This window comes from Heteronotia binoei, chromosome 6 (assembly GCF_032191835.1).
Source record: "Heteronotia binoei isolate CCM8104 ecotype False Entrance Well chromosome 6, APGP_CSIRO_Hbin_v1, whole genome shotgun sequence".
NCBI classification, from domain to species: Eukaryota; Metazoa; Chordata; class Lepidosauria; order Squamata; family Gekkonidae; genus Heteronotia; species Heteronotia binoei.
The window spans coordinates 73,330,991-73,349,036 of NC_083228.1; the positions used below are offsets into that span (position 1 = coordinate 73,330,991).

General features: G+C 39.5%; 2 protein-coding genes across 3 annotated transcripts in view; one reads left to right on the plus strand and one right to left on the minus strand.

The window, feature by feature from the left end:
• The window catches only part of COL17A1 (collagen type XVII alpha 1 chain), a 95,108-nt gene extending 89,323 nt beyond the window's left edge, over window positions 1-5,785 (plus strand). Inside the window, exons 53-56 of the mRNA XM_060241709.1 lie at window positions 1,324-1,455; window positions 1,793-1,855; window positions 3,361-3,432; window positions 4,204-5,785. Of these exons, the coding sequence (XP_060097692.1) occupies window positions 1,324-1,455; window positions 1,793-1,855; window positions 3,361-3,432; window positions 4,204-4,250 (314 nt within the window). The 3' untranslated portion in view covers window positions 4,251-5,785. The remainder of the gene's footprint in view (window positions 1-1,323; window positions 1,456-1,792; window positions 1,856-3,360; window positions 3,433-4,203) is intronic.
• A 5,449-nt stretch (window positions 5,786-11,234) lies between these two features.
• SLK (STE20 like kinase) overlaps window positions 11,235-18,046 on the minus strand; it is a 62,650-nt gene continuing 55,838 nt past the window's right edge. For both annotated transcript variants that reach the window (XM_060241714.1, XM_060241715.1), the window contains 4 exons: window positions 16,616-16,804; window positions 15,927-16,052; window positions 14,268-14,381; window positions 11,235-13,192 (listed from right to left, as the gene is read on the minus strand). In XM_060241714.1, the coding sequence (XP_060097697.1) occupies window positions 13,046-13,192; window positions 14,268-14,381; window positions 15,927-16,052; window positions 16,616-16,804 (576 nt within the window). In that variant the 3' untranslated portion in view covers window positions 11,235-13,045. The remainder of the gene's footprint in view (window positions 13,193-14,267; window positions 14,382-15,926; window positions 16,053-16,615; window positions 16,805-18,046) is intronic.

Genomic DNA, 18,046 nt, shown 5'->3' on the forward strand with positions numbered 1-18,046 from the left:
GCATATCTTTGTTGCCAGTGGTGTGGGCATCAGTTATGCTCTTACTTATGTCTAGGATTCAGCTTTTAGTACTGCACATCAAACATTTGTACAGTGTTTGCCAAAACCTGCTGAAAGCTAAATCCTGCACATGGAGGCAAATTCACATAATCTCTCAGGGTTGGATTACATGCTTAGCAAATGTGAAAATGTGCCACCAGGATTTAAAATTAAGAGCTATGGCTCTTGAGTTCCAACAATTGGACTAAATTTATAAACCAGCCCATAGACGAAACAAAAAAACAGACCTTGGGCTGCAGTCTGGTGTTGCATTACCTAAAAAGGGAATCAGAACACAATAGTGGTGATATTGTATAGTGCCATATTCAAAGGGTTATAGAGGAGTGGTCCTGTACTTGATGTGCCCTAATATTATCAGCACTGGCATTCCACAGAATTTCAGAGGCAGGCTGCTTCTGCACATTGCTAGATATAGAGCTATAGCAGTCATTTGCAACTGAACTGGCTTGTCTACAGGATCATCCATTTGCAAATGATTGCTATAGCCCAATGACAGTGCAACATTCAGTGATGTAAGGATGCAACTTGAGTTGATATGCAATATTCACTCTTGGGGGCTTTTTAAAGGCTCAACTACAAGTTATGATTTCTTCTGCATTTGTTTTAAATGTCTTTTTTTTAATTTTGCAAATTTACCTTCAGGACAGCTTTAACAAAGACACTAGACAGAGCCTTAAAATTTTCCTTCCCTCCAGTTTTCTCACCAGGAAAACCATCACCTAGCTGCTTATCACCCCACTGGGAAAAAACTACAGGTACCTGTTAGTTTTCCCCAGTTAAGGTAATCCTGGCAGCTAAATTTGCACCAGAAAAGGGTCATTTAATATCAGCATTGAAGAAATCTTATGTAATTGAGCCATGTGAGGCTACATTGGAATAAGTTGTCTGCTTTTCTGGGGACAGTCTCAGGAGCAGAAGCCTAGATTCTTGAAGCTGGGATTGCTACTGCAATGTTTTTTCTTGTTGTTGACAGTCCAGTCTTATGTCATTTTTCTGTATGTGCCCAGATAGATTGCTTCAAAAACCCACCTCATAAATGCCAAACATTACATCAGACTTAGCTTCAAATTAGTGCCCATGCTAAGCGCAATGTATCAGCTATGCATTGTAACTCCTTCAGAATTCTGTGGATGCAATTAACTTACAGGGGAAAACAACAATCTCTAAGAAGAATGACTTTCTATACTGACCCTTTAGAAAATGAAAAAATCACCCACTCTCATGTTTTGCTGTTGCATTCAAACTTGTGTTTAAATGTCCCAGACAGAGGGCTCCTCCAGGACATGATGACTTACACTATGCAAGGACCACCTGGGCCTCCAGGGCCTCCTGGCATCAGTAGAGTGTTTGCATCCTATGGAAATGTCACTGAAGACCTCATGGATTTCTTCAGAAGTAAGTGGAATCTGGATTGTCACTCAGAATAGGGCGCTACTGCATATCTCCACCTGCAGCTGTGCTGTGCTTTTGTTGGGTAGAAAGTAACCTAGCTGTGAATAGACTAACATAACCTTGTAGCCCTCTGAAAGAGGCTAATGCAGTTGCTCAGTGTCTGTTCATTCTTTGAAATCCTTCACCCTGGGTCCTGGAACTTCTTAGTTTGCACAGCTAACAGCCCTAGAGAACAGAGCTTATCAAGGGAATGTTAGCCAGGACTCTTGTCTGAAGTTACAACATTATTAAAAGCTGCAATAAGTAGATCTTCATAGACATACTATTTTATTTTCTGTAGCTTATGGAACTATTCCAGGCCCACGTGGACAGAAAGGAGAGATGGGATTCCCAGGACCCAAAGGTAAGAATTTGGTTGCCATGCCTGCCAAGATTAGAGAATCCAAGACACAGAGATGGATGCCCAACAGTCCTCCCCACATGACCCAAACTGAATGGAAACTTAGAAAAGTTACATCATGTATTTTAGTGTTCAGAATACATTTAACAATATGCATTTAAAGAACATGTCATCAAGTTTTCTGTGAAGACATGCGTATGGGATTGTCCAGAAGCTACAAAGATGAACATGTTATATTTTTGTCATGAACAGTAAGATTTTTAGCCCCCCTGCAAATTAACTTGGTTGATTCAACAGCCAATTGTGGATTTTTTACTAAATATCTGGATCACATCAGGATCCTGCAAGAAAGTGGATGAGTCAAAAGTAAAGTGATGACATTTTCTAATAACATTAGTAATGGTTGAGGTTAATAGCCTTAATATTAACCTTAACCATTACTGATGTTATTAGAAATTATCTTTTTTGCCTCAGATGCATTTTCTCTCCATATTACAGCCAGGCAGCAGCGGATGTGTGTGTTTATTCTTCATGTAGGCTAGTAAAGATTAGTAACAGTGATTGAGAAAGAGTCCTTGGCTCAGAAGTAATGGCTTTACTCCCATGCATTGTAAAGACAGTCAGGGAAAAGATGTAAAACCCTGACATGGTGTTTCTAAACTTAATTCTTGTCCTCCAAGGAGTGCAAAGAGGTGGGGTACCTTAAAAGCAATATTAGCACAAAGCAGTTCACTTCATCATATGCATGAAATGAATAGTAAAGCTCTTTGGCTAACTTTCCCTGTCTCTCCCTCACTTACACACATAGATGTTTTAGTCTGAATTTGCAGCAGAAGGACATCCTGATAGCAGAAATGCAACAGGTTTCTGTTTCTCAGTTCAACTGAAATCCACAAAATCATCTCATTGATGTAACTCATTTTAATTCATAGGTTCTGGCCATTTTCACAGCATGCCGTCTTTAATGTTATTTGTAAAAGCTTTTGTAAAAGATTAAATGAAGAAGTAAGCCAATTTAACCCAAACACCCATTCTGTTCGGTATGCTTTTATTTACAATTCTAGATTAAAAAAAACAACCACTACTGTCACTTTAGAAAACTTTGATTTGACATACCATAAAGTGGAGGCTGGGGTTTAATCTGTTGAAGAAATTGGTAAAACTGCATTCTTATGGATTGATAATATTTAAAGATCTTGGTGGCCTGCTTTTTATATATTCACACATCTGCAAGGGTTCAAACTCAAGTTATTAATTGGAATGGTATTATATTTAGTGCCATTAAGTAGTGTGTAATCTGAGAAGTGTTCCCACCCTTCTTCAGATGTTGCATGGAGTCCTGGGGCACACTGCTTTCTCTTAAATCAGGGCATGAAGGTGTTTGACATGGAAAAATTATTTGGACCAACCTTACTGTCTCCCTTAGTGGGACAAAAGCATGTTCTTCAGGCAGCTCTGTTACTCCTGGCTAGATAGTCATAATAAAATTATCTTCTTTGCTTTCGCAGGTGATACTGGACAAATGGGGCCACCAGGCCGCCAAGGACCAAGAGGACCAAAGGGTGAAAAAGGCGAGAAAGGTGTTTGTCATTTCCAAATGCTTTATATAGTTTAGGACAGAGAACCATAATATACACCCAACAATATAAGAGTGCTGGTTTTCATCATGTCTCCAACATGTCCTTCTGTATTATTAGCCTTGAGGAAATCATTCATTTCCCCTTTTTCAAGTGAAGACAACAGTCAAGACAAGGTAGAAAAAGCAGCCCTCTCAGTCACATGTTTTAGGCCAGAGTATAGGATGTGTTATATGGCATAAAATTCCTGTATGCATGTTGCTTCCACAATGGAAACATGCAGATTATTGCATGAGTAAATGACATGGTTTAAAGTATTTGGACATGACTGAGGGATTCTCAAGACTGAATGCTTTTTCACCTGTCCCCACAGACTAACAATCAAATTAGAAGGCAAACAGTAGCTTAAAGTTATGTCCAAACCCTAAACTGTGCTTTGCTCTTTTCTTTACAAACCAAGATTCCACACTCCAGTTTGTAAGGAAGATTGCAAATATAGTATTTCGTGCAGCAACAATGAACGAACTGTGATTTTCTGGAAAAAAGCATCCAACTCTAATTAGGCTGCAGCACACAAGGGGCGGGGCCACAAGCACAAAGATCTGTCAATTTTGTTGATGTAACAATAGTTTACCATTGCATTTGATCATACCAATGGCATACATGGCTTTCAGTTTCTTCACAAAAAAAATGCAGTATTCCACTAATTCCTGGCAATTATAGTTTCACCTTGTTGAGTTTTAGTAAAATAACCTTTTCTTTATCTTTTCTTAGGTGAACATGCATATGGACGACGGAAAAGGAGAAGCATTGGGGTCTAACCTAAGAATGTGGCTTAACATAAAGGCTTCCTAAATTGTTCACGATTAATTTTTCTCCCCTCCCAGTGGAGACAAAGCCTTATTTTCCAGTGACTTCCAGTTATAAATTTATTCTAAGACTTGGCATTTGAAAAATGATACTCATGGTTTTATTTCAATGATGTCTAAAATCTGGACGTAAAAAAAATCCTTATTTCTTTGTTAATGCCAGTAGATTTGTAAAGGATTAGAACTTGGTCTAAGTACAACCAGTATCTAAGCCTAAGCATTTTATAGCATTGTGTTTTAATTTAGCCTTTAGGATACATCCACACCTAATTTTTCCAAATGAAAATCAGAATGAGAATTCTTTAGAGGAAACTAAAAATCAGATTCATAGTTTGCATAAATTGCCTTGATGAGAGGACTGTGTAAAATGTGTATCCAAAATGACCAAAGATCTAGATTTAAAGAAGAGATGTGGCTATACTCTAATATATGGCTGTAATGGACATAACCAATTCCCCATTTAAGCCAAATCACTAACTGCATTGCAAAAATGTGAAGGACCTTGGGGCTTGTTAGGATTTAAGCACTTTCCCCTAGAATCTTGTTTAAAAACAAAAATGTTTGCTGTGGTGCTTTTTATATTGCATTAAGTAAAAAAGAAATCCATTTTACAATACAGCTTTTCAATCAAAGCTTTATTTGACTTTAGCAGAAACTAGACATTAAGTATTATGGCAGACAGATATGAATGGTGGTACGGGCAAGCAAGCACAGTCAAATGTGTGCTGTGGGTCAGTAAGCACTGGATACATGGCTTACTCTCTCATTCTGAGCTCAGTCACTCCCTGACAAAGCTAGCAGTTTTATCTGGGATAACTTTGCCCTCTTTCGCTTGTTTACAAGATCAGCACTCACTCTCTAAAGTGCCATCTGTCTTTGATATGCCACTTCTATTAGCAAGGACTGATATGCACTTAGGGGAATATGGGCTACAGGTCTGGGCCATTGTCTTGAGGTTTCCAACAAGGCAATTAAAGCTCACTTTCACATAAGCAAATCTGCATGCTGTGGTTTCCACAGCCACAAAATATACATGTACCATGGTGGCAATTGGGTGGTGGTGAATCATGGTCAATTGCTTTTGACAAATGTGCAGTTATGACACACTGATAATCTTCCTAACTTAGGCCATACTAAAAGCACAGCAATATGCAGATAACTAAAGTATTTTTTTTACAAAGCAAGTTTTGAATAAAACTCTATCGTTTTCAGCTCTTAATAAATGGAACTTGTGAAACTCAAAATTTTACTTTGCTGGAAGTGTTAAAATCCTGAATCACTGAAACACTTTGAAACCATGACTGCTTCTAATTCAGACTTTCAAGCAACTGTTCTAATGAATGTAAATAGGATATGATGAATATCTTGCAATTGCCATTTTCTTGTTTATGAGAACCCAACATTCTATGTACAAGGAGCTTGCTGTGCATTAAAATTCTGTAAATGTTAGAGACATTTGCTTTTTTAAAAAATAAATCTTTTTTTTTAAGTTGAGTTTTTTCCTATTCTATCTCCCAAGGGTTAAAATGTATCCATATTACACAGTTACTTTATGAAGTAAGTGAAGAGAAGGTTGGCCAAAGCTCGAGTTCCACACCTCCAAACTTAGAAGTCTATCCCTTCCCAACTTGACACATGACTCACCTAGGTCTGACCACTTAGTAATGTTCAGTTGCAACCACCACACTGGGACCAAACAAGACGGCTGAGCCCAACCTACCAAAGTCCTGGAGAAGGTGGGAGAAATGGCATCCCATGCAAGGGGGCAAGATGTGAAAGGTTATGGCCCCTGACTTGGTCTGTGCAAAGCTAAGCAAATGGTCTCCCAGCTCGGCCAAAGACAAGGCAGAGAGCAGTGGCCAGGCCAGGCCTGACATAAGAAAAGGCAGTAGGTGTCACCTGGTTGAGGTAAGGCAGAGGACAATGCCTGGCTCAGGCCACCTGAGAACCTTGAGCTGGTCCAGGAGGCAGTGCCCAGCCCATGGGAGATGAATGAAATAGTGCTTGGCCTGCCTGATGTGAGGAAAGCAACACCTGGCCAATTGGTTAGGAAGGCTGCCCCTTCCTCTCCTCTGCCTGGGGTCAGGGCTATGGTGGGCTGGGTAAAGGGCCCTTTCACAAGGCTTTTCACTTCTGTCTGCCCCTGAACGAAGGGTTGTTCTGAGGATAAAGTGAAGGAGAAGAGATGCTTTGATTCTCCGTTGTGGCCATAATCTTTCACATCTTGTCATGTGCAGGGAAAGAGAATATGTGTGGGGAAGTTGAGGCAAGGGAAAATGGTCTGTTCTCCACAAGCCCTTGCAGGTTTCCACAGTGCAACTGGGCCAGCCCTGGCAACTGGCACCATGCACCTGGGTCACAGTTTTCCTGGGCAGAGGTTGCAAGGGGAAGGGGATGGCAGAAACTTTTAGATGGGGAGAAAATAGAGATAGGCTGGCTAGTGGATGGAAAAGAATAGAAGCAAAAAAGGGGGAAATGCTATGGGAGATGTCAAGGAAAGGAAAGAAGAAAGAGTGGAGGAGAGGCAAGGATATTTCCCCTTGCAAAAATTTTTGGGTTCTAATAGCAAAAGCGTCGCTGCATCTGCAAATACTAAATCCATCTATCAAGGCCACACTGACAGAAGGCAGATTTTTCAGCAAACTTGAGGAGGCCCCCAGGTTTGCAGAGAAATCTGAAAAGTGGAGGGGGAGTTCAAATCCCCCCAAATACAAGAGCATTTTTTGTGCAAGTGTATCCAAAACTCCTACTGTGACCAGGTTGTTGAGGGAGTGGGGAAGAAAGAAATGCCACCACAGTTAAGTTGGGGTCAAGCAGGCTGCAGGGAAGCCACTGCTGTAGAGAGACTGGTGGGGGAGCAGCCACCATCACTGAGGTGGCAAAGCTGGGGGCAGGGAGGCAGGAGTTACCACAATTCTCAGGGATCCCCACTTACTTCTCCATATCTTCTACTGGAAAATGCCTCACTTCCATCTGTGTATAAAAGGCTACAACAGAGGAGCTTATGAACTAATTTCACATGGAACAGTGGGATGCTATGAAGAAACAGTATATACACTCTCACAGAATGAAGCAAATAAATGTCTCCTGTATGTACACATACCATCTCTCTTCAGCAGTCAAGAGATGGAGCATAGTAGAAATCTTTGTTCCTTGAAAACATGTCACCTGCGCCAAGCAAATTCTCTTTTAAGAGTCGTTTCTCTGATGAAGTGAACCGATTGTGAAAGTATTTGTGCAAAGACAGGGTATTCAAGGCAGAATTTATGAAGGACCTTCTATTTTCTAGCCCCAAGCTAACTCAGTGTTTGACTACCACTCCTATTTCTGCTATGCTGTTCTTGAATAACAGCACAACTGCATTTAGGGTATTACATCTTTGTCTATTGTTTGGGGCGCTCAATGTATTCAGGGGTTTTTTGTGTGTTTGAATTGCAATTTACAGATAAATGGTTAGTAGTATAGAGCAAAATAATTTCTTCAGGACCCTAGTGAAGGCTGTGGAGAAACGCCATCTTAGGTAATGTTGGTGCTTGGTTGGAGGGGAACATGAAACTACTAAAGCAGGCTTTGTGGCCTAGCCTTCCCGTCATCCCCCCCACTCCCTTCCAAAGTTAAACCAGCGCCTCTAGGGGGAAAGCCTCCTAGAAGGGCAGGAAGTTCTTTAGCCTTCCCCTCATTCCCTCCTCCCTTCTTGAGTTAAACCAGCAACTCTAGGGGAAAAGCCTCCTAGAGGGGCAGGAAGTTTTTTTTTTATTATTTGAGTTAGGCGGGAAAAGGTCAATCCTCGGCTGGCGCTCAAGGAAAGAGGTTGCCAGTCTGTGGGCTCCTGCCTGTGGGAGAGGCGGAGTGGACCCAGGTAGTCATTCACAAGGTAGGGCAAGTTTACACCAGGGACGAGAGGATGCGTTTATATCCAGCTTTATTTGTCCCTCATGTAACTGTTTTTGTTTTTATTTTTTTTCTTTCTCTTCTTATTAAACATTTTTACTGTTTTGAATGCTGGCAGTCAAACTCTGTACCACCTAGATCCCCAACCACTTTAGACCACACTGCTTTATGAAGGGGGAAGGCATGCAGTTGGATAAGGTGCCAATCCTCCAGGGGATCCCCGAAGAAGAGCTGTGGTCTCTGTGATACCCAAGTACAGGGTGGCAGAGGACCTTGAGGCCTGGCCTCAGAGCTGGAGAGGGGGGTTGGGAGTCCTGTTTCTCTCATTCTGAACCCCTAGACTGAGCAGGTGGTGGCAGCGAGCCCAAGTGGCCGGAGGAGAAATAGCTCCCTCCAGGAGTTGGCGACTCAATAGGGAGTTGACGGGACTGGGTCTGAAGGCAGAATCGGGCTGGTTCCGTCACAAAAGCAATAAACTCCTAGTCATTTTTGGGATCCAAGAGTCTACAATTTCCCAACAGATAAGTAGGGTGGAGGTCTGAGGGACTGGATGTCATTCATCTTGGAAAGCTATCATCCAGCCAAAGAAAAGAACATTTGATTCAAGAATATTACCTGGATTGAAGCAGCACAAAAAGGAGGAGACTGAAAATTGTAAGTGGTTTATTATATATTTATACTAGAGAGAGAAACTTATAGAAAAAGAAGAGCATATTTCTTATCTTTTGCTCAGCAGTCAGACAATAGTATTGAATGTTATAATCAATATTGGTTACTTTGTAAAGGTGCAGTTAAAAAAAAGTAAAAGCTTTTGAATAGTTTTTCATCCTATCTAAGCTATTGAGACAACTTTTGTTCACTAAACACTTCCTTTCTATAATCAATGGATTTACCGTAATTATAAGCAAAGTCTCATTTTAGTTTTTTTTTATGAAATTTGGTGTTTTACTGCAGACATCCTGCTGCAGAAGCAGGATAAATTTGATCTACCCTAACCAAGGGACAAAGAATGTGGTTAAAAACAAAACCCTGGAGTTCTTTATCTGAGCAGCAGTCTTTAAAGAGACAAAGAACTTTGTTTCCAGAGGCACTAAACAGACCCACAGAAACGAAGGTAGATGGGCAGATCCAAATGGCCTTGATATAGAAAGGGAGGCTGCAGGACCTATTCTACCCGTGACTCCAAAGTACAAAACAGATCACGTGTATTTAGTAACAGTCCAAAAAAACCTGAACTTCTCATTTTATCTCTGAGCTCAGGTGTGGTAGGGTAAATGATAAATATACCACATTGAGGTTTCTTCACCAGAAAAGTAATAAGTACTCAAGTCCACTAGATGGTTTATATGGAACTTGGACCCATTTTGCGAGATAAAGAAACGGCATGTCACCATACATTTGTTTAAGTGCAGGCCCTTTCTTCTGATAAACTGGTGAAACAGAGTTATAGGGAGCAAGATATTCATTCCAACAAGACAGGAAAGGGAAGCTGATTCTTATTCCACCAAAAAATAGCAAGTCTTTGTGAGAAATGAGGAGATATGATGGTACTTGGAAATGTTAATTAACTTTCAAAGCTTGCTGAAAGCCAGGTGGGGGCAGGATACTGCTGCCTCAGCTTAAAAAAAACAACAAAAAATACACTTCTCACTACATCAAAGGCTTCAAAGCACAGCACTGAACTAAAATACTGCTTACTGAAACTTTAATGCATTTTTATAGAGAAAAGAAACCAAGCTCCACTTTTTTAAAACTACAGAACATTAAAGGGACACTTTCCACAGAACAGAAGGGGAATACATTTTGGGATGTGGTTTAAACCACTGAGGCCAACTTCTCAATGTAGGAGAACTCTGACATATTCACTGATTTTAAAGATTAGGAACTGAACTTAACTCAAAACTGATTCAGAAGCACAATCTGAGCTACTGATATCAAAAGTCAAACAGCAACTGAGGGAAAGTGTTGCCATTCTGATACAAATAAAGGTCAGATTAAGGAACTTCTGTGTAGTTCATAGCAGTAGCATTGGTCTGGAAAAGGAAATAACTGAATAGAATCAGTATTATACTTTGTAAAATTATTTGTGAAGCCATTCATAATGTGATGTAACAAAAGGCTGAACTCTGGTAACACTATTTCACATACAAGGTGCCTGCCAACCAGCACAACTTTTTTATTTCTGAATTTACTTATGTCTAAATTCTCAAAGATTGAAGTGTTAAAGCTGTACAAACTTACCAAGAGAGCTACACTGGAGCTACCTGGGTCAATTCAGGCTGAGGAACAGCAACCACTGAATTATGAATATATGGCTACTCTTGCAGAGATTTTGCAACATGGAGCACTAACCCTGGATATCTTGATGCTGGCAAGATGAATTAATCATGTTAATTTTCAAAACTGGAAACCATCAATTTACTCTTTGCCAGGGGAGTAATTATACTGTGAGCACAACTACATGAGAACAACCTCCACAGAGTACTAATAAAGACATAACTTTTACAGTTGTTACCATCTGAAATTTGCCTGGGGGAATAGTTTTTTGTTCTTGATTTTCAAGTGGTTTGAGATGGTATTTTAGGCTAATTTTGCTTAAAATGCTGTTCTCCATCATTTAATGGAAGGTGCAAGATGATACATTAATTGGGGGGTGTGGAGGGAGATAGACAAGGAGTGATATCAGCCTACTATCTGACAGTCATCTTATTCTATTTTTATATGTCATGAAATTTGAACTGTGTTTGGACAACCCAGGACAATTTTGCAAGACAAGAAATATTCTTTGAAGGAAGTTGTCTATGTACAGTATAGAATATCTCTTACTGAAGGGCATGCTACAGCAGATACCATCGTTGCTGGAAGAGGGAAGAGATGCTTTCCATTCTGGCATTTATTTTATTGAGAGATATGACAGATGTTCTGAATTCCCACAGAATAGTAGCACTGAGGATATAAAACCTGCAGACCTGCAGTCTTTCTGAAAGAACAGAAAGTTTACAAGAGAAAATCTATATACAGAATGCCCCAAATGAATCAATGAACTTGAGATTTGTAAACAGATTATCTGTTTGTTAGACAGACAATAGTATTTAATGTTATAATCAATACTGGTTACTTTGTAAAGATGCAGTTAAAAAAAGTAAAAGCTTTTGAATAGTTTTTCATCCTATCTAAGCTATTTGAGATAAACAAATATCAGAACGTTGTATACAACAAAATGCAACATTTTTAGTGATGAACATTGTGAATTTGCAACCTGCTACACAATAGGTACTGATAAAATGAAATGCAAGATATTAAAGGCTAGCTAAGTAGTATTTTTAAGTAAACTATAATTTAGGAAAAACAAAATGCAACTTAAAACATGCATGGTCAAAAAAACTATAGTTACTATACTATCACCATTAAACAACCTGACCGGATAATATGAAGTTCAGTACTTGTGTTTTATAACCCTACCATTGGCCAAACCTGATAAAAGGACTATTTAATTTTATGATCCATTTCCTTCACATGCAGGAATGTTGCTGACATAATATTGTTTTAAAGAAACAACTATTTTTGCATTTAATGGAGATCACAAAATGTGAAAACTTACATATCATCATCATATCTACTAAAAGATTAGGCCTCAAAGGAGAAGTAACCGATATTTATATTACAAATTCGGCATACCAAAAACACAGTTACAATACTGTATTTGATATGACTCAAATCAGATACCTCAAAGGCTGCAGTTTTTATCAAATGCAGTTACATCCCCTGTCAACAGTGTGATAAATATTTCCATCCCACCCCAACAACAAATAAGTTACAGTACAACGAATGTCTGAAATAAAATTTTAACATTTTAGTCATACCATAGCCAAACCATGAATCAGTTTAAGCTATGTGTCTATAATTTAACTTAAACCCATCTATAAATCAATTAATGTTTTGAAATTGCTACCTGTGAAACTGCACCCCTTGCTCCAGATATGTCAGCACTGATTTAAGCATTTTTGATAATTTTCTGCTCTAGAGCACTGAACTACTGGATTTCATTAGAAGAGAATCTAACAACTAATTCAGTCCACATTCTATAAAGTAGGATCAAGAATAGGTAAATTATGCACACTTTATTTTGATAAATCAATTCTGCTGTTTCATTTCAGTTTGCAGACAACAAGTAGCCTGAAATAGGGAAGAAGAAAAAAACACTGTACCGTGCCTTTTAATATTGGCAGAATTAGTTTTTATATATTTAGGTACAAAATATTATAGGATAAGGATCTGACAGAAGAGGAAGCAAGCATTTCTCTTCCAGATATATTAATAACACTAAAATGGGTTTCTGTAACAACAAAGAAATATGACCCTCTTGCAAAAAATAATAATAATAATACCCAACATGTTCAAGGGTTTCAGGCACTGAATATAATGAGGCAACCAATTCACACACAAAGTAATGGGCATAATGAAGATCTGATTAAAATTAACAGTAGTATGCTAGCCTAAGAATCCTTTATATTCATTTATTGTTGGGGTATTACAGTTTATCACTAATAATTTAGGATGATTTTTCAACACCAACATAGTTGGATACCACATCTTTGAGACCAGTTTTCTAAAGGCTATCTATTCTTAAACTACAGGAAAGATCCCATGTCACAATTCAAGACCAGCATCTGTGCTTCTATGTTAGATAGTCTCCCAGCATAAAAACAAACAAGAAAAAAAATTACACCATCAACTATCTCCACTGAAAGTGGATAAAGGTCCTTGGATGCAGATTTCATCACTGCAGAAGCTGAAGATGGAAACTTAAAATACCACAGAAGAAACCCTACAAAACCCTGCAGAGGTTCCTGGATTCATGATCCAGTGGAGTGCAGGCTAGGGATTGGATAGAATTTAGAAATCCGACTTTGTGTTGATGGATTAAGGCACTCAGATTCTCCAGACATTTTAAAGAAAACCTCCTGTTCTTGAAGCTTCCGAGCAAATTCTTCTTCTAACGTCTGATAACAAGATATAAAGCAATTAGTTAACATGATGGAAATTGTTCTAGTTTTTCTTCTAATTTGCAAGAGGCAAGGCATCAAAAAAGCTAAATAATCTACAGGAAACAAATGTAAGTAATTTGAAATATTCTCCAGGAATCTGTGGCCTGGAAGCTCTTATAATTCTATGTGCAAGACTGCAAGGCAAAAACAGGGAAGGTGTCACTTAATTTGGAAATGTCCACAGTCATTTCTAAGGTATCACCCTCAACAGCAACTGCAGCCCAAATTCTGGCCTGTGGTATAGTCTTAAATTCCAAGGATTGTCACTCACACATTCTTATGAGCCTCAGACATTTTCTCTTAAACAGAGATACAGGGTTAGGGTCCTCTTGATGTATGAATAGCAAAACAAAAGGCTTTCCAGAGCCTTTATAATAGACCTCAGTTGTTCCTCCTCTGCACTTGCAAAGCCACAGGTGAACATTTAAGTGGGGGTTCCTAAGATAAACCCTGTGCTGCTATTCAAACTTTTATAAAGTCCTTACAGAGTCCTTTACTTGGGTCCCAGTTCATGGTAGAATGAGTTGCTGGGTAGAGCCCAAAGTGCTGCTCCTTTAGGCCTTGTTCAAGTTGAAAGTATCAGCAAAAATTAACTGCCAGTCAGGACTGTATAGAGTCTCAGAATCATAACACTGGGCTTTTATGCTAAGAAGACATCTATGACATTTAAGTCCTATAAACTAAAATATTGCCTTTTGCTAATTTTATTTTATGTAAGAAATGTATTTTTTGAAATACATGGTGTTTTTAAAAATTTACTTAGATATACGCCTGCAAAATAATTCTAAATTTGTGATGCCTGATATTGCTATGTTTATGAGAAGTTCTGAAGTGACCAGTAGAGTTCTACATTGCATCTCAGTTTATGGCTGTACTAGGAGATACTTCAACTACAGAGAGTAGCTTAGAAGGAGAAAAAATTAAGGGAAACATGGGAATGACTTATCATCAATTCAGGGATGCCTCAATCTGCTTGGGTTTCTATTTCACCTAAATTGTATCATCTTCCAACTACTGATACAGATATTACCTTTTTCCTGGGTCTCAGTTTCTCTCGCCATTCTTTTAATTCTTGGCTGTGTTCTTCATCCAGCTCTTTTAATTTTTGAGTCTCATGTTCAACCAGTAGATGGCATTTTTCATTCTGAAATTGGGATACAAATAATCCCTTAGCAAAACTAAATCAGATTAGATAATTAACCATAGCAGCATATGTTGACCTAATTCTTTAATTAGCTTAGTCTGTGGAAGTTAATTCTTACATACCATCCTAGTACAGTACTCTATTAATTTTAGGTCTGCAGCAGCAACTACAACTTGCATTCTGTAAATACAGTACTAAAAATACAAATGATGTTTTTTCACCCTTACAGGGGCACTAACACTAATCAAACTATGAGCATGTCCAAGAACTGATTAATACATGCAGACTGGCAGATTTTGCCCATTCTGTTGCATGGGGAAAAATGCAACAAATGCTGTACGCAATGCAACAAATCTGTCAGCACTCTTTTTAAATTTCTCACAAACTCTTCTATCATAAAAAAGGACCAGTTTGCATGTCAGCAGTCTTGGTAGAGATCACATGCTGCCTGCTTTACAACCACAGTCCACTATGGGAGCCTTATTTTCACATAGTAAATATATAGCCAATTCTGTACCATTCTAGTCTATCTGCTAATTCCTTCCAGCAGAAGCTATATGCTACTATTTTACAGTTCTGGCTAGAGTTATTTCAGCAAATTGTATCAGGTATATAAATTCATCATTCATAACCAAACAAACACTCTCAAGCAGAACATCCTAGAGGAAGGTTAGCACAAACATAAAAAACAAACAAAAAAAGACACACACAGGACAGCAAGGAACAAAAATGAACTGAGATGTGACCCAAGTTTTCATCTGAACAAAGCAGTACAGCCAAATTCTAATCAGTTAGGTGCATTTAAGCCCATGAGTTCAACGTGCTCGTGTACTTAACTCAAAATTACTGCCTCAGTGGTGCAAAACAATTATTCTGCCAGCTATAAATGTGGATTCAGGCATTCCTACCCACCCATATTTCCCAAGCTATTTTCTCTCCAGTTTTACCTCCAAGCAGCTACCATAAAACAACAATGTTCTCTAGGTGGCCAGGATGTCATTCAGATACAGCTTGCTTTCTCAAACCACCACCCATTTAGCTGGCTAGGCAGATACAGTATAACCCTCTCTACCATTCTCCTCACAAAAGGCTGTTTAGAAGGGGTACAGAAATGGCATTAACACCTTTGGTATAGCTTCCATTTTTACAAAACTATTGCTATTGCAGACAAAAGTGACTAGTTTACCGATAAATGGCTGGTTTCAGCTACCATGCACAATCAGCTGCATAAAAGGAAACCCACATCACCTACAGACCTATGTGAAGGGCTAGTTACCACTTATGACAAATGCAATATGCAGTACAGGAATGCCACTGAGTTCAGTGCATCAATAAAAAAAAAATCTAACCTGTTCATAGAGAGTAAGATTTTCTTTTTCTAACTATACTACATGTCAGTATGCTCAATGCCATAGCTGCATAAGGAATCTGTATACATTAGAATTCCATACAAAACATACCACATGCAAGACAGGCCCATAACCTAATGCCTTAAAAGGCAAACCTGGATTAACAATGTTTCTTTTGGACACACTATATTTTTACCTGTAGCTGGTGCAATTCTCTAATGTTGGCTTCACATTGCAGTTGGAGGTCCCGCATTTGATTTTCATGCTTCTGATGCTGAGCCAGTCTTTCATTTTTATGCCTCTTTTCTTCTTGAACAGCAAACTTTTAGAACGTCAGGAGAATATAAATTAAAGCTGAGCGGTGCTCACAAATACATGTAATGAAACATTTGACTAATGGGAAAAATTACTAATGTTGGCCAAACGAGCACGGATAGGCTGCTAAATGTTGCAAGCACTTCCTATTCATTTCAGGTGCATGTATCAAATTTAATCTTTCCTGAGCTATTTAATATGCAAGCCACATAAACTATGACATTTGGCTCTAAACCATTTCTAATGACCCAATGGATTAAGTAGTTTCATTGCTGAGAGCATCACACAAGCAAAACAAATACATTTTTCAAACACCTAAAGTCATGAAGCCAATTCAGGAGTATGCAAGTTCTCAGAACTGCACAGATTAAGATCTTGGTGGGAAGCTGCAGGGCTTTTTTTGTAGAAAAAACCCAGCAGCAACTCATTTGCTTATCAGACCACACCTCCTGATGCCAAGCCAGCCGGAACTGTGTTCCTGTGTGTTCTTGCTCAAAAAAAGCCCTGGGAAGCTCAATGCTGTTCAAGAAGCCTTAGTTCTATTTAAAATAATTTTCTGTTAGTTGTCACCTGCTTAATCTTCTCACGATCCTGTTCTGGAGTGCTTGATGAGTTAATCCTTAGACTTTTTTTGAACATTGCCATTCTAGTTTTTGCTTCACTGCGTTGGATTTTGGGCAGTCTGACTTTTTCCTGGGTTTGCTTGCTTTTTAGCTCCTCAACAAGCCTCTGGTTATATCTTTGCATTTGTTCTGTTTCCTTTAAAAAGTGTTTTGGAGAGAAAGACATTTATTTAGCATTTAGGACTTTGATTCAATAAAGTATTAATACAAATTTTATCCAATTCACATTAAAACATTTTATAGAAATAGTTAACTCATCTTCAGAATTATAACATTTTAATCCATATCTCTTGGCTTGGCTTCGCGAACGAAGATTTAAGAAGGGTGCAATAGTCCACGTCTGCTGCAGGCTCGCTGGTGGCTGACAAGACCAATGCGGGACAGGCAGGTCCGGCCACAGTGGCTGCAGGGAAAAGTCTGATTTAGGGTTGGTGCTGTAGCAGTGCGATTCTTCCTCAATCTCCTTTTGTCCTCAAGACCAGCTATGCGTGCGTTCTCAAAAGAAGAAACAGCCTGGTGGATGGTGTGCCTCCATGCTTTGCGATCTGAGGCTAGGTCAGACCACTGGTGATGGTTGATGCGACCGGTGCCAAGGGATTTCTTCAAGGAGTCCTTGTACCTCTTCTTTGGTGCCCCTCTATTTCGATGGCCGGTGGAGAGTTCGCCATACAGGGCAATCTTGGGAAGGCGGTGGTTTTCCATCCTAGAAATATGCCCTGCCCAGCGCAGCTGCGTCTTCAACAGCAGTGCCTCGATGCTGGTAACCTCCGCCCGCTTGAGAACTTCAGTGTTGGTCACAAAGTCACTCCAGTGGATGTTGAGGATGGTGCGAAGGCAGCGCTGATGAAAGCGCTCAAGAAGTCGCAGGTGATGACGGTATAAAACCCACGATTCGGAGCCGTAGATGAGGGTTGTCATCACAACCGCTTTGTAAACATTGATCTTTGTGCCTTTTTTCAGATGCTTGTTGCTCCACACTCTTTTGTGCAGTCAGCCAAAGGCACAGTTTGCCTTTGCCAGCCTGTTGTCGATCTCCTTGTCGATCTTAGCATCTGAGGAGATGATGCACCCCAGGTAGCTGAACTGCTGGACTGTCTTCAGAATTGATTCATCCACAGTGATGCAGGGAGGGTGATAATCTGCCTGGGGTGCAGGCTGGTGGAGAACTTCTGTCTTCTTCAGACTAACTTCTAGGCCGAATAGCTTGGCAGCCTCTGCAAAGCAGGACGTCATATGCTGCAGAGCTGATACCGAGTGGGAGACGAGTGCAGCATCATCAGCAAACAGTAGCTCTCGGATGAGTTTTTCCATTGTCTTGGAGTGGGCCTTTAGTCGCCTCAGGTTGAACAGGCTGCCATCAGTGCGATAGCGGATGTAG